Here is a 22951-nt window from a genome sequence, read left to right on the forward strand (position 1 = left end):
CACTGGAGACGACTTGTTTGTTGGTTTTGGTTGGGCCTTTCTGGACTTTAGATCTCAGCCCTTGGTTACCCATCCCTGAGCCCTCCCTGTCCTGCCCCCAGCAGTTCCTGACCCTGCCCCTCTCCGCTGTCCCGGAGCTCTTCCCTGGGCCTCAGGACCTCACCCTCCATCCTATGTGCCCTGCAGGATGTCGCTGCTGAGTCTGCCCTGGTTGGGCTTGGGGCAGGTGGCAGCATCCCCTTGGCTGCTCCTCTTGCTGGCTGGGGGCTCCTGGCTCCTCACCCGTGTCCTGGCCTGGACCTACGCCTTCTATGACAACTACCGCCGGCTCCAGTGTTTCCCGCAACCCCTGAAAAGAAACTGGCTTTGGGGTCATCTGGGCGTGGTGAGTGCGACAGCAAAATGTGTCTGGGGTCTCAGGGTAGATGAATTTCCAGAGGAGCAGGAATGGGGCTCAGGGAGCTGGGTATTGATGGTGGCTGGGGTCTGGGACCCCAGAGAAGCAAGGGTGATGGCTCACTCATTTGTCTGCTCACTCACTCATTCCTCTGCTCATTCACTCATCCCTCTCCTCACTCATTTGTCTGCTCACTCACTCATTCCTCTCCTCGATCACTTATTCCTTTCCTCACTCATTCCTCTCCTCACTCCCTCCTTCCTCTCCTCACTCACTCATTCCTCTCCTCACTCACTCCTTCCTCTCCTCACTCCCTCCTTCCTCTCCTCACTCACTCATTCCTCTGCTGTTCCATCCCAAGCCTTTCTCCCTTCCTTGTCCTGTCACCCCAGCCTGTCTGGATCCTTTTCCTGCCTGTCTTTCTTACAATAGTGCACTTCCCAGAGGCTCCTGCAGGGCTGTGGGGGTGCACAGAGCAGGGTTCTCCTGGCATTCCCACCTTCTCCACTGCTGGACTCGAGGCCTCCTGAGTCTGCTACACAGGGGCTGCTCCCTGCCTGGCCCATTTGCTTGTATCTGCCTATCTCTGGGCTGCTGCTTTCCCACAGGAATTAGCTCTGACTCCCTTCCCCTTGGAGGGACACAGCTGGGCCAGAAGAGAAGTGTGGGCAGTCTCCCACACCCTCCCCTTCCAAGGGCGACATGCTCTTGCCCACTAAGATGTCCCAATGAGCCCTGTAGTCCAACCTGGACATAATTTGGCCACTCCCTTACCGTTTCAGAAGCTGTCCTTGACATCCCCAGACCTTGCCCTCTGACTTGGACCTGCCCTCGCCGTTGGGGGACGTGGCCTCTGTCTGCTCACTTACAAATGGCAGGATTGATGGGCGTGTCCACAGGTGAACAGGAAGCACTAGCATAGAGCCTGGCGTAAGGGAGGCTCTCCCAGGTGGGGGCTGCCATTCTGATGGACATTAGAGACACCTCTGCTCCTCCGGGGGTTGCTGAGAACAGAGGGCCCTCAGCATGCCGACCCTTCATCTGTGGGAGGAACCAGTGCCCATGTGGACCAGCCAGGACACAAAAGGATGTGGGAACCAGCCCTAGGGATATGTCCTGAGGCCACACTGCTGCCCCAAACCTCCTCCCATGGGGATCCTTCCCGTATAGCAATCCCCAGACTGAAATCATTTCCAGGACGAGAAAACACATCCTCTTGAGCAGACAGCTCGTCTTCTCCCTCTGCTTTGGTGTTTACCCTCGGATCCTGGGACAGCCCCAAGAGAGAAGGAGCAGAGGTCAGCAGAAATCCCCTGCAGCTGTTCAGAATCCAGACACGCTGCTCACTGCAGACGCTGCACCACGTCCGGTGGTTGCAGGGGGACTTGCTGTGGCTCCTTCCGGGGAGGTCCATTACTCAGGGTCCTCCCTAGAAACAGATAGGGTCTGTTTCTTCTCACCTCCAATGCATGTATGTGTGGAGACAGAAAGAGACAGAGAGATGAGAATTTATTATGGGAATCGGATAATGTGATGATGGAGGCCAAGAATTCCCATGATATACCATCTGCAAGTCAGAAAGCAGGGACGCTGGTGGTATAAATTCAGCCAGAGTCCAGAAAGGCCTGAGTTGGAGTTCTGAGGGCAGGAGAAGACCAATGTCTCAGCTGCAGAAGAGAGAGCAAATTCTTCCTTTCCTCTTTTTGTCCTGTTCAAGAATTCAATGAATTGGATGGGTTCTGAGGTCTCAGGGTGGATGGGCTTCCTGAGGGGCTGGACTTCCAGTAGGGGCTCAGGGAGCTGGGTATTGATAGTGGCTGGGGTCTGGGACCCCAGAGAAGCGAGAGACATGGCTCACTCATTCCTCTGCTCACTCATTCATTCCTTTCCTTGCTCACTCATTCCTCTATCCACTCACTCGTTTCTCTCCTCACTCACTCATTCCTCTCCTCACTCACTCATCCCTCTCCTCATTCACTCATTCCTCTCCTCACTCACTCATTCCTCTCCTCACTTACTCATTCCTTTCCTCGCTCACTCATTCCTCTACCCACTCGTTCATTCGTCTCCTCACTCGCTCATTCCTTTCCCTGCTCCCTCATTCCTTTCCTCACTCGCTCATTCCTCTACCCACTCACTCATTCCACTCCTGATTCACTCATTCTTCTCCTCACTCCTCTGCTCACTCACTCATTCCTCTCCTCACTCCTCTGCTCACTCACTCATTCCTCTCCTCGCTCACTCATTCCTCTACCCACCCACTCATTCCTCTCCTCACTCACTGATTCCTCTCCTCATTCACTCATCCTTCTCCTCACTCACTGATTCCTCTCCTCACTCACTCATTCTTCTCCTCACTCACTCATTCCTCTCCTAACTCACTCGTTCCTCTCCTCACTCACTCATTCCTCTACCCACTCACTCATTCCTCTCCTCGCTCATTCCTCTCCTCATTCACTCATTCCCCTCTTCAGTAACTCATTCCTCTGCACCTACTATTTCCAACCTCAGTTCAGCTTCAAACACTAGTATCTCCTGAAACACTCTCAGAGACCCACATAGCAATAATGTTTGACTGGGTATCCCGTAGCCCAGTCAAGTGGACACCTAGAATTAACCATCACAGGAGTTGACGGCCCCCTGACTTGCTTTCAGATCGCTCCTACAGAGGAGGGCTTGAAGAACTTGACCCAGCTGTCGGCCACCCATTCCCAGGGGTTTACAATATGGATGGGTCCCATCATCCCCTTCATCGTTTTATGCCACCCTGACACCATCCGGTCTATCACCAATGCCTCAGGTACCCATGCAGAGCTTGTGGTGGTGGGTGCCAGGCCAAGCCTCTGCGTGGCCCCTGCAGTACCCAGGCCCCTCCTTGAGTATTCATGCCTATCACTGAGACTTCCATCTCAATGTCTTCTCCCTCCATTGCCATCTGCTTCCTGCTTTGGTGTTCTGGACACCACTGGGGCCCCAAGACGTCTCAATTCAGGGCCCTTTCTTGAAGGAACCCCCATGCTTGAGGAGAAGGGTCCGGACAGAGACATTTCCAGCTTCATGGGGTCAGGAATGGGCAAGAGAGAGATGGGTGTGACACCCCAGAGAACTGGGTGTCTGCTGGGGCAGGCTGAAAGGCTTCCTGGAGGAGGAGTTGTTGGAGCTGAGTCTGGACCAATGAGTAGGATGTTTTAAAAGTGTGTGGCAGGATGATGCAGTGGGGATCATTTGCATTTGTGGGCCCAGCCAGTCCCGGCGTCAGCCTTGTCCATCCCTCAGCCCAGAGTGGTAGGAGGACTTGTGGCTGGTGGAGAATCTGGGCTGCTATTCATGTGACCTCCATCTATGATGGGTCAGTTCCTTCTACCTCATCCTGTCACTCATCCACCCTGCGATCACTGCCTTCCTCCTGCAGGCTTCAGGATCCTCCAATAGGAGATCCCACACCAGCTGCTTGATCTTCCCTGCTCTCTGCCCTTCTCGTCCTTGGACAGACCAGGCTGAGCAAGGGAAGGGGCAGCATCCCACAGAAACTGTGGCTCTGACCCCAAAATGCTTAGTGACTCCATGCAGGTCACCAGCTCTCTCTGGTTGCTGAGGTCTCTTTCAGTTGTGAGTGCTGGAAACTCAACTTTGTGTGCTCTTAGCAAATAAAGAGAATCAAAAGAGTGTAAAGTCCAGGGAGGGTGGTCTTCAAGCATGGCTGGATCCAGGTGTCAATGAACATCATCAGGAATCTGTCTCCTTTTCTTAAGTTCACCATTCTCTGCATCACTTTTTCTTTTAAGGCAGTCCTTTCCTTACGGTGTCAACCATGGGTCCCAGAAGCTCAGTTTTTGTCAGAAAGCTCACCTTTCCCCCAGGGGCCCCATAAATATTCTATGATTTCTATATTACACCTCGTTACATCTGGTATTGTTTTCCTGGGATCATATGGAGAAGTCATCATGTGTGTGGCTCAGCTGTGGCTAAGGACACTTGGGGCATATGCCAGACTTTCTGGTTCTTCTCTGACATGTAATTTGAAATTGTCTTTTCTCCTCCTTGTCATCTCTTGGAAATGTTTGTAGCTTGTCCAAGATCTGGGACCCAGGGTCCCTTTGAGAACTGTCAGAGTTATTATTTTAGTGTTCCTGAGCCAGGTTTCAGAATCCATTGGAATCATACTTGAAGAAGAGTCTTGGTTACACCTGTGACATGTCCAAGACATTTAAGAACTCATATTTAAATCCTATCTGGAGCCTGTCTTTGGGGTACACAGAGGTCATGTCTGACTATCTCAGGTCCATGTCAGATGATGTGTCATTTAGGGCTCCTCATGTGTGTTGTGGCTATGCCAAGGCATGTTAACATATGTTGGGGACATGTCCCAAGTCCCAGATCCATGTCAGGAGATGATAAAGAGTGCTGGGGCGGACAGGGTGCCCTAGGCCTCTTTAAAGGTATTTTGTAGAGTGTGGAGCTATGCTTGGGTGTTGCAGAACATGCTGGGTCATGTAGGAGCCATGTCAAGATGTTGTGGGGTGTGCTGTGCCCCGTTAGGTTGTGTCACTGCTCTACTGTGCTGTTGCAGCCTGGTCTGGTCCTTCTTCCTGTATCCTCCATTCTTCCTTTGCCCTTGGCCTCCTGCCTGCTCTTCTGAGCATGGAGTGGGGAAATTCTTGGTAGGGAGCCTCCCTCTACACCTGAAGTTCCTCTCTTGCCCTCTGCATGGCCCCTGATGGTCGTCATTCATGCCAGCTGCCACTGCACCCAAGGATGACCTCTTCACCAGGTTCCTGAAGCCCTGGCTGGGTGAGTACCTGTAGGCGAAAGGGGTTGGGGATAACTTTGTGGGGGGTGGGGATGATTCTGCTCTTGCCCACTGCCCTTGGTTGCCTTACTAGGAGAAGGGATAATTCTGAGTAATGGTGACAAGTGGAGCCGCCACCGTCGGATGCTGACGCCTGCCTTCCATTTCAACATCCTGAAGCCCTATATAAAGATCTTCAACGAAAGTGTGAACATCATGCTCGTGAGTCCCTTGAACTCTGGTTCCCAGCTGGAGTCTTGGGGTGGAGGGACCAGGGACAGATCTGGTCTGGGATTTTGGCTCTGCTGGGCGGCACTGAGCCATTGTTCTTCCTGCCTGAGACTTGGTTCCTGCATCTTTAAAACGGGGATAATAATCCCTAATTAAAAGGTGGCAAGACGATCGAATGAAGTCATTTGCTTGGCACACAGTAGGTTCTCAGAAGGTGTCAGTTCCTGTTTTTCTCGCAGAAACCCTGTAAACTCAAGAGAGCAAAGATGAAGATTGCATAGTAGTCATTGCTGATTACAAACCACTTCAAAACTCATTGGCTTAGAGCAATAAGGGTTTATGATTGCTAACAAGTCTGTGAGACAGTTGGCTGGCTCTTCTGGATGTGGAAAGAATCACTCTTGGCACATGAGCAGCTGGGGATCAGGTAGGAGCTTTGCTGATCCTGGCTCAGTTCATTCACATGTTTGGGGCTTCACTGGTTTCAGGCTGATCTGGGATGGCCTCAGCTGTGACACCTGGACTTTCCCCCATGTGATTCTCTGCCTCCAGAAGGCATCTTGTTGTTCACATGGCAGAGAAGCTGCAATGCTTCTGGACATTGTCTCTGCAATGCTTCAAAGTTCAGCCAGGTTTGGGTCTATCAGAGTTATTACATCATCATTTCACCACATTGTATTGGCCAAAGAAAGTCAAAAGTCCAGTACAGACTCAAAGGGGTGTAAAACGGAATTAATGGGAGTTGCTGAAAAATTACTGTACAAAGGGTGTGAATACAGTGAGAAGTGAAGAATTGGGGGTCAGGATTTCGTGAAGTGTCTAGGATTTTTTTAAAAAATATACAAGCTGGTAAGTTAGCTTGTTACTGTTTGATGGATTCTAACACAAGACACGAGACTCCTGGGTCAGAGACAAAGGGTAGTTGATTACTCATGGCACAATAAGCAATGTGTACTTCTTGTTGGTTTGTATCCTTTTTCTGAGCCAGCCTATATTCCATGGGGATGACACTGGTGGGCCTCTATATTAGCTTGCTCATGCAATACATTGCATGACAGACAATGGGCATTAGGCTTAGGGAATCTGCTTTAATAGTGGCGATTACAAGCCTGATATTGGTCCAGGGGGAGTCACTGCCTTATCTCTCCAGGTTGTTGTCTGCAAACACAACTCTGAGATATGGCTCAGGTAAGAACATCACGGTCTTGCATTGGTGGCACACCCAGCAAGGATGCTCAGGGCTGATGAAGAAGTGCCTCTTCCAACACAGGGATATTTTTGAAATGAACTTATTATAATGCAGATGAATAAAGTGAACACTTACTGGTCATTCACCATATGCCTGAGAAAATGTCATGTCCCAATGCCAGGATATATGTTGTTTAATTTAATAACCCTGTGAGGTTGTGGTTATTTTTAACCTATTGCAGATGATGAACTGAGGGCCAGAGAGATTAGGGAGCTGAACACAGTTCAACCAGTTAGTAAGTGAGCTAGGAGTGGTGGAACAGAGATTGTATCCTGGTTTATCTGTCCCCAAAGCAGATCATCTTGACCATGATTGAATATTTGACAGGTGGGACCTAGAGGAGGGCAATAGGTTGTACCAAGGGCACACAGAGCATAGGAGACAGAGCTGGGACTTGAATGCCGGTCTCTTGGCTCCAAGCCATGGGTCTTCATCTCCTAATACTAACACCTTCTGCTTCCATCCAAGTCTGGTTCTCGCTGGCAATTGGTTCCTGGGGCAGAGGACCAGGGGGCTGATTGAGGGGGAGTCTCTCCTGATACTTGGGGCTGGGGAGGGGCACAAAGGAGGCAGGGCCCAGCTCTAGCTCTCTTCACTTCTCTGGCCAGGACAAGTGGCAGCACTTGGCCTCAGAAGGCAGCAGTCGTCTGAACATGTCTGAGCACATCAGCCTGATGACCTTGGACAGTCTGCAGAGATGCATCTTCAGCTTTGACAGCCACTGTCAGGAGTGAGTTCCTTGCCAGGGCCTGGGATGTGAATCCACGGACCAAAGGGAGTTAAGTTGGGGAGGGAGGAATGAGCAAAGTAACCCGAAGTACCTTTCAGGAGGATTTGTATCATAGTTGGGCTTTGAAGGTCGAGGAAGAGGAGAAAGTGTTGTCTTTCCAGGTAGATAGAAATATCTGGGTAAAAGCAAGGTTAGGATGAGCCAAGCATGTGCAAGAGACAGTAGAAATGAGGTTGTGGAAGTAGGGGCTAGATATTAGGGACACTGAAAATTAGGAAAAGTGGTATGAAGTTTATCAAGAGATTTTCAGAGAGCTTTTGTAGTTTCAGCTGATGTTGGATGTGGTAAGAGCTGAGCTGTGTGGGAAACTGACGGCTCGCCACCACACCCGGTTAATTTCTGTATTTTTAGTAGAGAGGGGGTTCTCCATGATGGCCAGGCTGGTCTTGAACTCCTGACCTCAGTTGATCCGCCCGCTTTGGCCTCCCAAAGTGCTGGGATTACAGGCATAAGTCACTGTGCCTGGCTGCTCCTTCTGTCTTACAGTGTGAAAGTTGAAACAGAGAGAGAGAGAGAGAGAGAGAAAGAAAGAGAAATAGAGTTGGCTATGGTGGGGGTTGGAGCAGGGATCAACTGGAAGAGGATGAAGTCTGAGTTGTGTGGACATTTTTGGTAAGGAAAATGATCAGTACTGGATACTGGGTGGGAGACAGAGGAGAGAAACATGGTGTCCAACCTATACTCTAAGTGCCTTGGTGCATGGAGACTGCTCTCTCAGAGATGGGAAGCAGGGACAGAAGACAGTCTGGAGAGTCAGTCTCATGACTGATACCCACCATGCATCTCTAGGACCATCTGTTTCTAGATACTCAGTTTCCTGATGGGAGGTAGCTCCTGGCTGCTGGTGGGACGTGTTCCTAGGGCTTTGCATATGTTACATTGTTGCCTCCCTTTCTGCCCTTGGCCTGCAGGAGGCCCAGTGAATATATTGCCACCATCTTGGAGCTCAGTGCCCTTATAGAAAAAAGAAGCCTGGATATCCTCCAGCACATGGACTTTGTGTATTACCTCACCCAAGACGGGCGGCGCTTCCGCAGAGCCTGCCGCCTGGTGCACGACTTCACAGACGCCGTCATCCAGGAGCGGCGCCGCACCCTCCCCACTCAGGGTATTGATGATTTCCTCAAGGACAAAGCCAAGTCCAAGACTCTGGATTTCATTGATGTGCTTCTGCTGAGCAAGGGGGGTTTCTCTACGATCTGAATTTAAGTGAGAGAATAGAGCTTGATGTCAAATATCAGGTGAAGTAAGTTGGACTTGATGTAAAGAGCCCTGGGAACCATGGAAGATGCTTAAGAAAGGGAAGATCACAGGTAGGTTTTAGAGATGACTCTGTTGAATGCAGTCATCAGGGCACTGCTAATTTTGAAACTGTGAAGAGCCTGAGATTTTACTCAACTTACAAGTCAGTTTGTTAGTCTTTCACATTTTTATGTATATCTATATGTCTATGTCCTTGTCTAAATCTATGATAAAAGATGCACTAAACCCCTGGATCACAGCAGCCCATTAGCTGTTATTGCTATTTACAGCAATAACAGCAGGCAGAGTAGGATTGTAGTGCTGGCTCCCCACTCCTAGAGCATCACAATGTTTTTACCTGTAAAATTTGCACCATAGGAGAGGGGCCCCCACATGATGAGTCTTATATCTTATATAGGACAGCTAGCTCATATGCTCCTTCTTTCTTACAGGGTGAAAGTTAGAGAGAGAGAGAGAGAGAGAGAGAACACTGTGTTCTGGAGTATAAACTACTCCTCTCCAGTGAGATGGCAATTTCTATAGTTTATAACCCAAATATCTTCTGGACAGATAAGATTCTCTTCAGTTTACCGCTCTAGAATGTGAGCAAATATTTTTGGAGCAATACATAATTTCTAACCTCCAAGGCAAATTGCCATTCAAATCTCCTGTACCCCAGGTTGCCAGTATCTTTTTCTCTGAAAGTCTGCATGATGCAGAAATATGAAAATATTCCAGAGCCATTGATTCCTCCCACCAGGGACCAAAGAGGAGGCAAGAGAGCTGGGGGAAGCCCTTGGAGTGGGGGCTCTGGTGATGGTGACCAAGAAAGATCTAGAAGGGCAGAGTGGGTTTGAGTTTCTGGAAGAAGATTGGATCTTCAGACATTGTCTCAGGTTAGACTCGGGAGTCTCAGAGATAGTATAATATGTGTGTGTGTGTGTGTGTGTGTGTGTGTGTGTGTTTTACTTTCTCTTCAGGATGAAGATGGGAAGGCGTTGTCAGATGAGGATGTAAGAGCAGAGGCTAACACCTTCATGTTTGCAGGTGAGGGTCCCAGTGTGGGACTACAGTGGGAATAGGGGTTCTTCCATCTCAGGAACCTGGTGGGTGGACACTGGATCACTTCATTCTGCCCATCGTCCCCCTCCCTCCATCCTCGTGAGGGCCTCAATATATGGGCACTGTCCACCTGGTGGTGTTGAAGCAGCCTGGAGACCCAACCATGCCTGGCTGTTCCTCAGGCCATGACACTACGGCCAGCGGTCTCTCCTGGGTCCTGTACAACCTCGCGAGGCACCCAGAATACCAGGAGCGCTGCCGACAGGAGGTGAAAGAGCTTCTGAAGGACCGCGAACCTAAAGAGATTGAATGGTGAGTGCAGGTTCTTGTGGACTGTTCCTGAGCCTGTCATTTCTTTGGTCCCCAAGTGGTGGGGGGGGAGGAGGAGCTGCTTTGTTGATTCTGCCACTATTGCTTAGTGGGTATAAATGCAGAGGACCACAGGTGGGGCTTGATACTCAGCCTGGCTGTCAGGGTAAAGGTTACAGGACTTTAGGACCGAAAGACCCAGGCTGCTGAAAAAATTAGTGACAGTATGTGAGGACAGATTATGCCACATTGCACATATTCAGCAAGTGAACTTCCCCTCCACTCTCTTTCTTTTCTCCTGGAAAAATATATATGTGTGTGTGTGTGTGTGTGTGTATATACATATATTCTGAACATCCTCACTTCTTGAATGTTTGCTCAGGTGGCGAGGGAGAAGTTGTTTTTGTCAATTCTTCCATTATTGCTTAGTAGTACTAGGAGCAGAGCCCAGAGGCAGAACTTGGTATCCAGCCTGGCTAGCAGGGGAAAGTTTCCAGGCTTTTGGGACAGAGAGTCTTAGCCTGCTGAGAGAACCAGTGACAATATGTGAAGGCAGATGATGACACCTAGACATATTCAGTGAATGAATTTTTCCTTCACTCCTTTCTTGTTTTCTCTGAATTATCATTTTTTTCAAACATCTTTACTTCCTGAATGTTTGCTCTTCTGTTCCCTAATTCCTACCCTCCAGTTCAGTCCAGGGAGTTGTAAGAGAGACCTGGGGGTAAAAGTCATATATCTCTTGTCTAGAACACCTGCATCATTCATCCATTCAGTCTTCATTCAGCAAACTCTTCCACATGCCTTTCCAATGAGTTCTGTTCCCAGCACCTTTCTGTGCTCTGGAGACCTGGAAAGAACGCTGCCAATGGATGTGTTTTCCAGGTACTCCCAGCCTAGCGGGAACAGTCCCAGTGCAAGGCATTCCCAGTCCACATGGGCAAGAATGGAGTTGAGAGCAAGAGAAGCATGGCTGGGAGTGTAGAAAGTGTTTCAAGCTAAACGTGGTGGCTGGCGCCCGTGATACCAAATACTAAGGAGGCTGAAGTGGGAGGATCACTTGAGGTCAGGTTTAAAATGAACCTGGACAATATCTAAATCTGTAAAAAAATCTATCTAAATCTGTAAAGAACCCATCACTAAAAAAGTAAAAAAACAAAATAATAAAGTGCCTCAACTGAAAACCTGAATGATGATCAGTAGATGTTTGGAGGCAGTAGTGCCCTAGGTCAGAAAGACAGCCTGGGCAAAGATGCAGACAGCGGGGGGTGGGGGGCAGAGAGGGAGAAGAGAGAAAGAGAGAAGTAGTGGTTTATGCATCGGGGGAAGGAGATGGTTATACAGGGAGAAAGAAGTAAGATGGAGGGAAAGTGAGGGAGAGCAAGATAAATAGAGGAGGGAAGAAAGGAGACAGAGAGAGAATGAGAGAGGAAGGAACTGAGTTATGATGAGATAATAACCAAGGTGGTGAAGGCAGAGTCCGGCTGTGGAAGGCATGGGAAAGTGGTAATGGCTTCCATTTTAACCCAAAGGCAATGGGGAGCCATAACAAGTGGTTGAGCAGGGGAGGGTTGGGTCAGATCTGGGCACCAGAAAGATCTTTTCAGGGCAGCTGTGGAGAGAGGACAAGCTGTAGAATGAAGTCCCCATGAAGATATTCTGGGACCTGAGCCAGGCCAGGGGCTGGGGATGGAGAGGAGGCAAGGGACTGGACAGGTGTTTTGGAGGCAGTGTCCTCCCGTCCAAACCTTTGCTCAGCACAGCAGTCCTAAAAGGTGGCAACATATTTTTATGCTTTTAAAAATCAAAATATCAAGTAACATTGTGCACTTTGTAAACAAAAAGTGTCCAAAACATTCATAAAAATGAGCTTCTTTCTTAAGTCTCACCCTAGTGGTTTCTACCATGAATGGTCTTGTGTGTGTCCCTCCAGAAAATGGCTATCCTGATGCCCACTTTATATGAACACAGACTTCTTCTATACAAAAAAGAGTATATAAAAAGGACACAGTATTTTTTCCCAAGACGGTGGATTGGAGGCAATGTCAGTGTGCTCTCCCATGTGGAAGGACAGAATAATGTGTAGAGATTCACACTGTGAAATTTCTTTTCCCAAGAAACAACACGGGAACTTAACAGGAAAACCAAAAGAATCCACAGACCCTTCAATAGAAGCTGCAGGCTGCAGCCTACTCTGTGAGACAGGTGAAAAACTGTAAATCCCCAGACTGTGAGAGGGGGAGAGACTGCCTCCAAGATGCACATCTTCACTGGGGAATCTGAAAATCTAGACCACAGGGGAAGGCCTTAACTCTACCCAGGGCTTGAACTGATTTAAGGAGTGGTGAGAAATATAAAAGTAGAAGCAGCAGTAGGAAGTGCCTTGCAGGCATTCCCAATCTCCAGCATGGACTGAGGAAAGCCATTTCTTATTGTATCTCACAGGAGGCTTGGGGAATTCCTAGAACTAGCTCAGGCGAGGTCACAGGTTGAAATGCCCAACTGAATTCCTTGTTATGACCTCGAGTGGGGATGAACTCCCTTGACCAGAACCTGGCAGGCAAGCAGGAAGTGTGCTGCAGACAGGAGTTCAGGAGCTGGGTGCCTGGCCTTGGACAGGGACAAAAAAGGGCGTGCCCTGAAAGCACTGCTATTTCTGCGGGAAAAGTTTATGGCCTGGGGCAGGTCTGAGTTCTGTGTAGACTGCCTGGATCTAAATCCAGTGCTATGAGTGGAACACTGCAGGTGTGACACCCACCTTGTGCCAACTGCATGGGAGCTGGATGAGGTTTACTGCTACCTGCTACTCTCCACTCCCTTGGCAAACTCTTCTGTGCAGCAGAGGCAGCTATACTCACCTCCGGAACATTACCTCAGTGACCTGAGAACTGCCCTCTGACTTTCACAGTGCAAAACAAACAAACAAAAAACAGTTGCAAAAAAAACCCAAAAAACAACAAACCAGGAATATACTTAACCAAGGAGGTTAAAGCTCTCTACAAGGAGAACTACAAAGCAGTGCTGGACAAAACCATAGATGACACAAACCAATGAAAACATATCCCACGTTCATGGATTGGAAGAAACAATATTGTGAAAATGATCATACTGTGCAAAGCAATCTACAGATTTAACGCACTGCCTATTAAAATACCTTCATCGTTTTTCACAGAACTGGGAAAAGCAATTCTAAAATTCATATAGAACCAAAAAAAGAGCCTGTGTAGTCAAAGCAATACCAAGCAAAAAGAAAAAATTTGGAGGCATCACATTACCAGACTTCAAATTACATTACAAGGCTACAGTTACCAAAACAGCATGGTACTGGTATAAAAGTAGGCATTTAGACTGATGGAATAGAAAGGAGGACCCAGAAATAAAGCCAAATACTTATAGCCAACTGATCTTTGACAAAGCATATAAAAACATAAATAGGGGAAAGGACACCCTATTCAGTAAATGGTGCTGGGAGAACTGGATAGCAACATGTAGAAAAATGAAACTGGATCCTCATCTCTCACCTTGTACAAAAATCAAAGGCTTAAATCTAAGACCTGAAAGCATAATAATTCTGTAAGATAACCTTGGGAAAACTCTTCTGGACATTGGCCTAGGCAAAGAATTCATGACCAAGACCACAAAAGCAAATGCAACAAAACCAAAAATAAATCAGTGGAACTTAATTAAATGAAAATGTTTCTGCATAAAATCCATCTAGCAATCCGACTACTATTCACCCAAAGGAAAATAAGTCATTATATGAAAAAGATACAGGCACATGCACGCTTATAGTAGTACAATTCACAATTGTAAAGATATGGAACCAACCTAAGTGCCCATCATCCAACGAGTGGGTAATGTGGCATATATATACCATGGAATACTACTTGTCCATAAAAAGGAATGAAATAATGTCTTTTGCTGCAACTTGGATGGAGCTGGAGGCCATTATTCTAAGTGAAGTAACTCAAAAATAGAAAACCAAATACCATATGTTTTCACCTGTAAGTGGAAGCTAAGCCATGAGGACATAAATACATACAGAGTGATATAATGAGGTATGGAGACTCGGAGGACAAGGTTGGGAGGTGGGTAAGGGAGAAAAGACTACATATTGGGGACAGTATACACTTGGGTGATGGGTGCACTAAAACCTCAGAATTCACCACTATAGAAATCATCCATGTAACCAAAGCACTTGTACCCCAAATGCTATTGAAATAAAAAGAAATAAAGTAGACACAGATCTGCACATTAAAATATATCTTTGGGAGCTTTTCTTTTCTTTTTCTCAAAATATGAGTTTCGGAAAATTTGTTATTTTTAATTGACAAATTTTAATTATATATATTTATGTGGTGCAATGTGATGTTATATGTATACAATGCGTAATGACTAAATCAATTTAATAAACATTCGCATCATCTCATATACTCATCATTTTTGTGGTGAGAACATTTGAAATTTGTTCTCTTAACAATTTTGAGATATATATTATTATTAACTGTAGTCATCATGCATGTAATAGACCTCAAAACGTATTCCTCCTGTCTAATGGAAACTTGTACCCTTTGACCAAAGTCTTTCCGTTCTTTCTTCCTCTCTTCTCTGGTAACCACCATTCTCTTCTCGGTTTCTATGATTTCTGTGTTAACTATTTTAGATCTCACAGGTAATTAAGGTCGTGTGTTATTTTTCTTCTTGTGCCTGGCTTACTTCACTTAGCGTAATGTCCTCCAGGTTCTTCCATGTTGTCACAAATGAAAGAATTTTATTCTGTTTTTAAGGCTGAATAGCACTCAATTTTGTATATATACCACATGGAAAACGAGTTTTGAATAACAAAAGCAATGATGAGAACAGGTTCTTCTTGCACTCAATGAGACATTACAGATAAGACAAGGGTTATCCTTGACATTCCTGCTACCCCACCTAATCTCCCTTTCTCCAAGGGGGCCTGCAGAGATACTGATCTGTCATCTATCTGCCTGTCTGTTTATCCATCTATCTACATATCTTTCTATCATATATCTCCTTTTATATTCCATATATTTTTTGTCCTATGGTATTTACATATATGGACATTTGTGAACATGCTTTTTTCCCACTCAATAGTGTGTCTAATAGCTATTTTTTCTGAGTGCTGAATAGCATTCCATGTTTATCTGTCCCATCCCTTTCTTGAAGACACTTGTGTAAACATTTCCAATCATTGTAGATATGGTCAATTTGCCTTCCAGAGTCTCTGTACTGATTTACCTTCCGGCCTGCATTGTGTGACAGGACTAGTGATCCTTATTTTCTCCTTTTGTGTAGCTGTATAGTATTCCATCTTGTGTATGTTTATCTAAACATCTTCCCATCCATGTATATTTGGCTTATTTCATGCTTTTGCTAAATTAAACCTGTGCAATTGGCATGTGTCTACAGTGACCATTGCTCATATGTGTAAGCATCTCTGCAGGACAAATTTCCAAAAGGGTAAATGCTGAATCAAAGAACACTTGCATTCTACAACTGTAATAATGATTGCAAATCCATTTCTGTATTAGCTGAGTTTGATGGCACAAGCTTTCCCACAAAGTTGCCAAAAGTATTATTGTATTATTAAAGTTAAAATTTTTGTCAATCTTCACATTTCACCTTTTGATCAGCGTTTTCTTAAATAAGAGTGAGAAAGAACATCCTTTGCCCAAGTTGATAAGCCACTTATTTTCTTTCTATGGGAGAGGTCATCTTATATTTTCTGCTGTTTTTCTTTGGGTTCTTTTTTCTTATTTACTTATAAGAATGTGTATCACAATTAATAGGTTTTTTTCTGTCTTTTGTTGCAAAAGATTGCCTTTTGACTTTTTTGGGGGGGTGCTTTTGGTTAATTTTTATGAAGTTACATTTGTCCATATTTTCTTTTGTATCACACTACTGATCTATTTCCCAGAGTTTTATGGGGCTTCCTTCAGCAGATGGGAAGTTTTCACTTATTCACACGACTGTCTCTGACCTTTTTAGTCTTTTGAATGCATCTGTTTTTATGACATTGCCAGACTATTTTTATTACTGTGACCGTTTTTTTCTTTTTTCTTTTATTGAGATGGAGTCTAGATTTGTGGCCCAGGCTGGAGTGCAGTGGTGCAATCTCGGCTTACTGAAACCTCCTGCCTCCTGGGTTAAAGCCATTCTCCTGCCTCAGCCTCCCGAGTAGCTGGGACTACAGGCACCCTCCACCACACCTGCCTAATTCTTGTATTTTAGGTAGAGATGACGTTTCATCACGTTGGTCATGCTGGTCTCAAACTCCTGACCTCAAGTGATTCACCCACCTTGGCCTCCCAATACTATGACTTTCTAAAAGGTTTTAATATCTGGCAGAGTGGGGTTTTTTTTGTTGTTGTTAAATCAACCCTTACAAACATTTGTTGTATGGTAAAGTGTATGTTTTATTGAGATTGAGGGAAATTTATAATGAAATACAGATTTCATGTTTCTTCTTTTCTTTTCTTTTCTTTTTTTTTTTGAGAGGGAGTCTCGCTCTGTTGCCCAGGCTGGAGTGCAGTGGCATGATCTCTGCTGACTGCAAGCTCCACCTCCTGGGTTCACGCCATTCTCCTGCCTCAGCCTCCCCAGTAGCTGGGACTACAGGCACCTGCCACCATGCCTGGCTTTTTTTTTTTTTTTTTTTTTGTAGTTTTAGTAGAGACGGGGTTTCACCATGTTAGCCAGGATGGTCTCGATCTCCTGACCTTCTGATCTGCCCGCCTCAGCCTCTCAAAGTGCTGGGATTACAGGCGTGAGCCACCGCGCCTGGCCTCATGTTTCTTTTTAAGTTTCATCCAGGTATTTTATATTATTATGACTACCATCTTTTATTATCTTTTCAGTTGACGGTTAATTCTACATGGCAAAACTAACGATTTATGCAAATAAATTCTGTGCCCAATGAACACAGTAAATGCTAAAGATGGTGTTGTGTATCAAGAGAAAAAATATAGATAATTAAGTAAAAGTTCTTGGGACAACTGGAAAGCCTTCTGGAAAAAAGGCAACTGAACCTGGTTCTCATGTCTTATGACAAGATAATCTTCAGATTAATCATTTTTTTCTAAAAGAGTCCTAAAAGCTCTAGAAGGAACCATGAGAAAATTATTTCATAGCTCCAGAGTAGGGATAACCTTATTTTGACGTAAGTCCCAGGGGCTATGAAAAAGTGATACACTGTTAAATGAGAAAAGATACATGCCAGGCATGGTGGTTCATGCCTGTAGTCCCAGTACTTTGTGAGGCCAAGGTGGGGAGATCACTTGAGATCAGTTCAAGACCAGCCTTGTCAACATGGGGAAAACCCGTCTCTACTAAAAAATAATAAAAAAACAAAATTAGCTGGCCATGGTGGTGAATGCCTGTAGTCCCAGCTACTTGGAAGGCTGAGGCAGGAGAATCGCTTGAACCTGGGAGATGGAGGTTGCAGTGAGCCGAGATTGCGCCACTGCACTCCAGCCTGGGTGACAGTGACTCCATCCCCCCTTATCCCCCTCCAAAAAAGGATACATAATAGTGTCTACAGCAGACGGTGTGCTCCTATACAATTTTTTAAGATGCTAACAATCAGCCCAGAAAGCACGCATTAAAAAATAATAACCTGGCAACGTGTGGGGAGAAGTAAGTGGCACTGGCCATAGGAGTGGATTATGTTTTATAGTTTTCAAATTCTGAACCAGATAATTGTAGACGGTATTAAAATTTTAAATAGCCACTGCAAAAGAAGAAAGATTAAGCAGAGAATTCAGCTCCTTTGCTGGATCTTAAATGTTTATCAACGTTTTCCAGTGGGGCCTCTAGTGTTTCCTAAGTATAAAATTACTATCTGCCAAAATGATACATTTACTCCCACATTTCAAATGGCATGACTCTTTTTTTCCCTTGCCTCATTGTACTTGCTGTATCTCTAGTACCATGCTAAATAAGAGCAAAACTTTGGATCTGGGTATTTTGTTTGTTATTCATTTGCATTTGAGTTTGCTTTCTTGCCATAGACAATATTTATTTTTATGCAAATTTGTTAACTTTTTACCGCTGGCATCTGGGTGTTTTCCTCAGAGTATATATATATATAAATATATATAAATATATATATATATATATTTTGAGACGGAGTCTTGCTCAGTTGCCTAGGCTGAAGTGCAGTGGTGTGATCTCGGCTCACTGCAAGCTCCGCCTCCCGGGTTCACGCCATTCTCCTGCCTCAGTCTCCCAGGTGGCTGGGACTACAGGCGCCCGCCACCACGCTCGGCTAATTTTTTTTGTATTTTTTAGTAGAGACGGGGTTTCACCGTGTTAGCCAGGATGGTCTCGATCTCCTGACCTTGTGATCTGCCCATCTTGGCCTCCCAAAGTGCTGGGATTACAGGCGTGAGCCACCGCGCCCGGCCAGAGTATATATTTTTAACTACTTGGCTAAATTTTCTCTGGTGCTTTTCTAATTCTCTGCTTCTCTAATTATTTTCCGCTTTTTAAAATTCTCAAATGTTTGATCCCCGTAGAGTTTATTTTCGTAATAGGGAGAAAAGGTCTCACTTGCAAATAGAGAAACTGGAGCGTTGTGTCTTTGTTCCCTTGATAATGATTGGGGCTGGGGTGTTTCCTTAGGGACGACCTGTTCCAGCTGCCCTTCCTGACCATGTGCCTGAAGGAGAGCCTGCGGTTACATCCCCCAGCTCCCTTCATCTCCCGACGCTGCACACAGGACACTGTTCTCCCAGATGGCCGAGTCATCCCAAAAGGTGCCCATAGCCTCAGGGGGAGGAGCCTTCCAGGTAGGAAGATGGGCCCTTCAGGGGGTCCTCGTCCTGACTGCCCCCTTCTCTCCCACAGGCATTATCTGCATGATCAATATTATAGGGGTCCATCACAACCCAACCGTGTGGCCAGATCCTGAGGTGCTGCCTTCCTCATTCACCACCACCACCTCCAGCCTCTACTTTTTTTTTTTTTTTTTGGTGAATTTCAATGTTCCTAGTGGAGGGGGCAGGGTTTTGATGAGGAAAATCCAACATCACCTCCCCCCAACACACACACAACTGTCTCTCCAAGGCTGCTGGACCTAGGAGACCCCACCCAGCAAACCTTTGTCTCACCTGCAGGTCTATGACCCCTTCCGCTTCGACCCAGAGAACAGCAAGAAGAGGTCACCTCTGGCTTTTATTCCCTTCTCCGCAGGGCCCAGGTAAGAGCGCCCTGTGTCTGAGGCAGGGGTGGGGTGATGGGTGCAGGAGTCAAAAAAGGAGGACGTTGCAGATGGTCCCAGTTCCAGATCTCCCCTTCATTCCTTCACAGTTTATGGGAAAATGTCCATGGAATGGGGATGAGTAGGTCCTAGAGGGGTCACCGGAGTGCTCAAAATCCCCTTCTCCATCTGCTGGTCTGAGCTGGGAGCTGGAGTCTGGCCCAGGCTCTGGGACACGCAAGCCCACATAGGGGTCCCAGGCACACTTAGCCCCTCTCTAGATCTCTCAGGCTGAGCTGGGTGCGGTTGAGGGGTCCCGGGTCAGGCTCCTGGAGTGATGGGACCCAAATGAGGGTCTTGGGCGCAGTCACAGTCCACTCTCCCACCTGCAGGAACTGCATCGGACAGGCGTTCGCCATGGCGGAGATGAAGACTGTCCTGGCGCTGATGCTGCTGCACTTCCGGTTCCTGCCGGACCACACTGTGCCCCGCCGGAAGCCGGAGCTGATCCTGCGCGCCGAGGGCGGGCTTTGGCTGCGGGTGGAGCCCCTGAACACAGGCTTGCAGTGACTCTGTTATCCATCCACCTCTTTTTTTTTGCAGATTCTAATGAATAAAACGGTGATGTCACCTCTGCCTGGGCCTCACTGACTGCCTGCAGGGGGCTTTGGGGATTGGGAGGCTTCAGGGTGAGGTCTAACCTCGGTGGGTTGGGCGGGGTGTTGTCCCTGACCCCAGGAACCTGACTGCCTCTTTGGCTGAGCATAGGGCCTCCACGCCTATAGCAGGGTCTCTCAGAGCCCAAGTATGGACTTTATCCTGTGGATAATATGGAGCCATGGGAGGTTTTTGAGCAGGAGAAGGACCAGGATTAAGAACGGGTTTAAGAAGCGAGACCCAGGCTGGGTCAGTGAGAAGCAACCCTAGAGGCAGATCCTTTCTTCTGGTCTGGGAGTGTCCCAAGACCGAAGTCCCTGGCCAGTTCAGAACATAGGGATAGAAGGGTGCAGCTTTTACCCTGGCAGGCTCTCAGGAATTCTGTTTCCTTTCTTGCCAACGTCCCACTCTATGTCTCCCCTTTCCAGTTGATCACTTTTCTGATCCCCTTTTCCTAACTTCAGGCAGCTCCATTTTTTCCCTCTTTTGAGACCTCTGACTCTGCCCAGGCAGCCCGTCCATCAGGTACTACCTGAATCCTCCCCCTACTATATTCTGTTATGTGCCGGGCACTCTCACAAGTGTCAGAGGTTGGGCACGTCCTCACCCTTTCACCTCTAGATTCCTCCTTCATTCCCACCACTGACCCGTCTTGGGGTGAGGTGCAGTCAGGACCTTCCCATTTGACACTTGAGATTCAAAGTCAGATGATTGGAAACAAAACACCATCCCAAAGGTATGGGATCTGGAGCCAGACTGTGGTACTGAAGTCTCACATTTGCTGTGTGACTTGAGCCAGTTAATTCCCGTCTATGCACTTCGGTTTCCTCAAACATATAATGCGGGCAACAATCTACCTCAGGGTTGTTCTGAGGACAAAGTTTGAGGAACTCAGAACTGTGTCTGGTGCACATTGGATGCTTAATAAATGTGGCCATTATTACCTCCTCTCTGAGAAAGTCTGGCTAATAAAGCATGTTGCCTTTCAAGATAGTTTTTTTTCCTACCATGACTTTAAAGACTGTCTTGGAACTCATAGGCAAAAATTCTGATATCTGTGCTCCTTGAATAATCTCTTGCCTTTTAGAGGACTGTGCACTTAGGAGGCAATTTTTTCCAAGACTGGTTGCGGGCACCTGAAAGTTCAAGGTGGTAGGAGAAGAAAAGAAGCTTCAGTTAATGTTTTAAAATGATGTCCTACTGCAAACATTGACCTCTGTTCACAGCCTAAGGAATCCTGCACCACTGCACCCTGCTGACTTGTCAAATCTTCTCTCCAGCTCATATCCCTCACTTGTTCCACTCAGTTGCCTTGTCCTTGATTCTTATCTCCAAAGACATTATATTTTCTTGTTTAGTGCCATTGTACTTCCTTGGTACTTTTATGAAAGATCAGTTGCCTATACTTATCGGGCCTATTTTCTGGGATTTATATTCCAGTTCATTGACCTATTTGTCTTTTCTTTTACTAGTACAATATCTTGATTACTGTAACTTTACAGTAAGTCTTGAATTTGTATATTGCCATTCCTCAAACTATGTTCCACTTCTTCAATAGTGTGTTGACTATTCTGGGTCTTTTGTCTCTCCGCCTATATTTTAGAGTTAGTTTGTTGCTATCCATCAGAAAACTTTCTCAAATGTTTACTGGGACTGTATTGAATCTACAGAATTAGTTGGAAAGAACTGACATCCTGAGACTATTTTCTGCCTTGTAAGAAATGCTCAAGGGAGTCCTGAATCTGGAAGTGAAAATAGGATAATTACCATCATGACAACATGGAAAAGTATAAAATTCACTGGCAGAGCAGATAGACTTAGGATAAAGAGAAATGAATCTAACCTAAATACTACAGGAGACCACAAAACTTTAATAGTAAACAATAAAAGAAGAAGAATGGAACAAAGGACATGCAAAACAACAGGGAAACAATTAAGAAAATGACAAGAATATGTCTACCTATCAATAATAACAAATGTAAGTGGATTAAATGCCCCGTTTAAAAGATGTAAACTGGCTGAATGGATTTTTTTAGTGACCCACCTACATGCTGCCTACAAGAAACTCACTTCACCTCTAAAGGTGAAACAGAAATAGATAGTCCACACAAAAAAAGCACAAAAGCAAAACAGGAGTTGTTGTATTGTCTCTTCACGTTGTTGATCGATTTCTTTGCTCTGAAGAAGCTTTTTAGTTTGATTAAACCCCATTCGTCTATTTTACCTTTGTTGCTTATGTTGTTGAGTTCTTATCAAAAAACATATTGCCCATATCAGTTTCCTCAAGTATTTTCCCAATGTTGTCTTCAAGTAATTCGTAGTTTCAGGTAAGTTTTCATTTAAGTCTTTAATCCATTTTGATTTGATGTTTGAATACGGTAAGAGATAAGACTCTAGTTTCATTTTCTGCACAAATTCAATAAATGATGTTGAGAGAATTGGATGTGTACGTGCAGAAAATGAAACTAGAGTCTTATCTCTTACCATATTCAAAAACCAAATCAAAATGGATTAAAGACTTAAATGAAAAAATCTGAAACTATGAATTACTTGAAGAAAACATTGGGGAAATGCTTGAGGAAACTGATACAGGCAATAAGTTTTTTGATAAGAACTCAACAGCATAAGCAACAAAGGTAAAATAGACAGATGGGGTTAAATCAAACTAAAAAGCTTTTTCAGAGCAAAGAAATCAATCAACAAAGTGAAGAGACAACCTACGGAATGAGAACAAAAATTTTCACATTTTCAGTCTGACAGAGGATTAATAATCAGACCATATGAGGAACTCGAACAACTAAATAGCAAAGGAAGCCCATAAATAATTTAAAGAAAAATGGGCAAATGATTTGAATAGACATTCCTCAAAAGAAGACATACCAATAGGTATGTGAAGAGTTGCTCAACATCACTAACCATCTGGGAAATGTAAATCAAAAGGACAGTGAGATAATACCTCACCCCCATTGAAATGGGGATTATAGAAAAGACAGTTTATTTATTTT

The 22951-nt window shown here is 45.7% G+C and overlaps 2 protein-coding genes across 2 annotated transcripts in view; both read left to right on the forward strand.

Annotated features, from left to right (window-relative positions):
* LOC112612399 (cytochrome P450 4F12) overlaps positions 1-22951 on the forward strand; it is a 56056-nt gene that overhangs the window by 259 nt on the left and 32846 nt on the right. The gene's annotated exons all lie outside the window — the stretch shown is intronic.
* LOC112612400 (cytochrome P450 4F12-like) lies at positions 188-19859 on the forward strand. The gene is given in 12 exon segments (XM_025366864.1): positions 188-385; positions 3053-3197; positions 5135-5188; positions 5281-5408; positions 7275-7396; positions 8368-8665; positions 9679-9745; positions 9943-10072; positions 18713-18846; positions 18938-19002; positions 19207-19289; positions 19682-19859. Coding segments are annotated over 12 exon segments (1602 nt in total).

Source organism: Theropithecus gelada, chromosome 19 (genome assembly GCF_003255815.1).
Source record: "Theropithecus gelada isolate Dixy chromosome 19, Tgel_1.0, whole genome shotgun sequence".
Classification (NCBI taxonomy): Eukaryota; Metazoa; Chordata; class Mammalia; order Primates; family Cercopithecidae; genus Theropithecus; species Theropithecus gelada.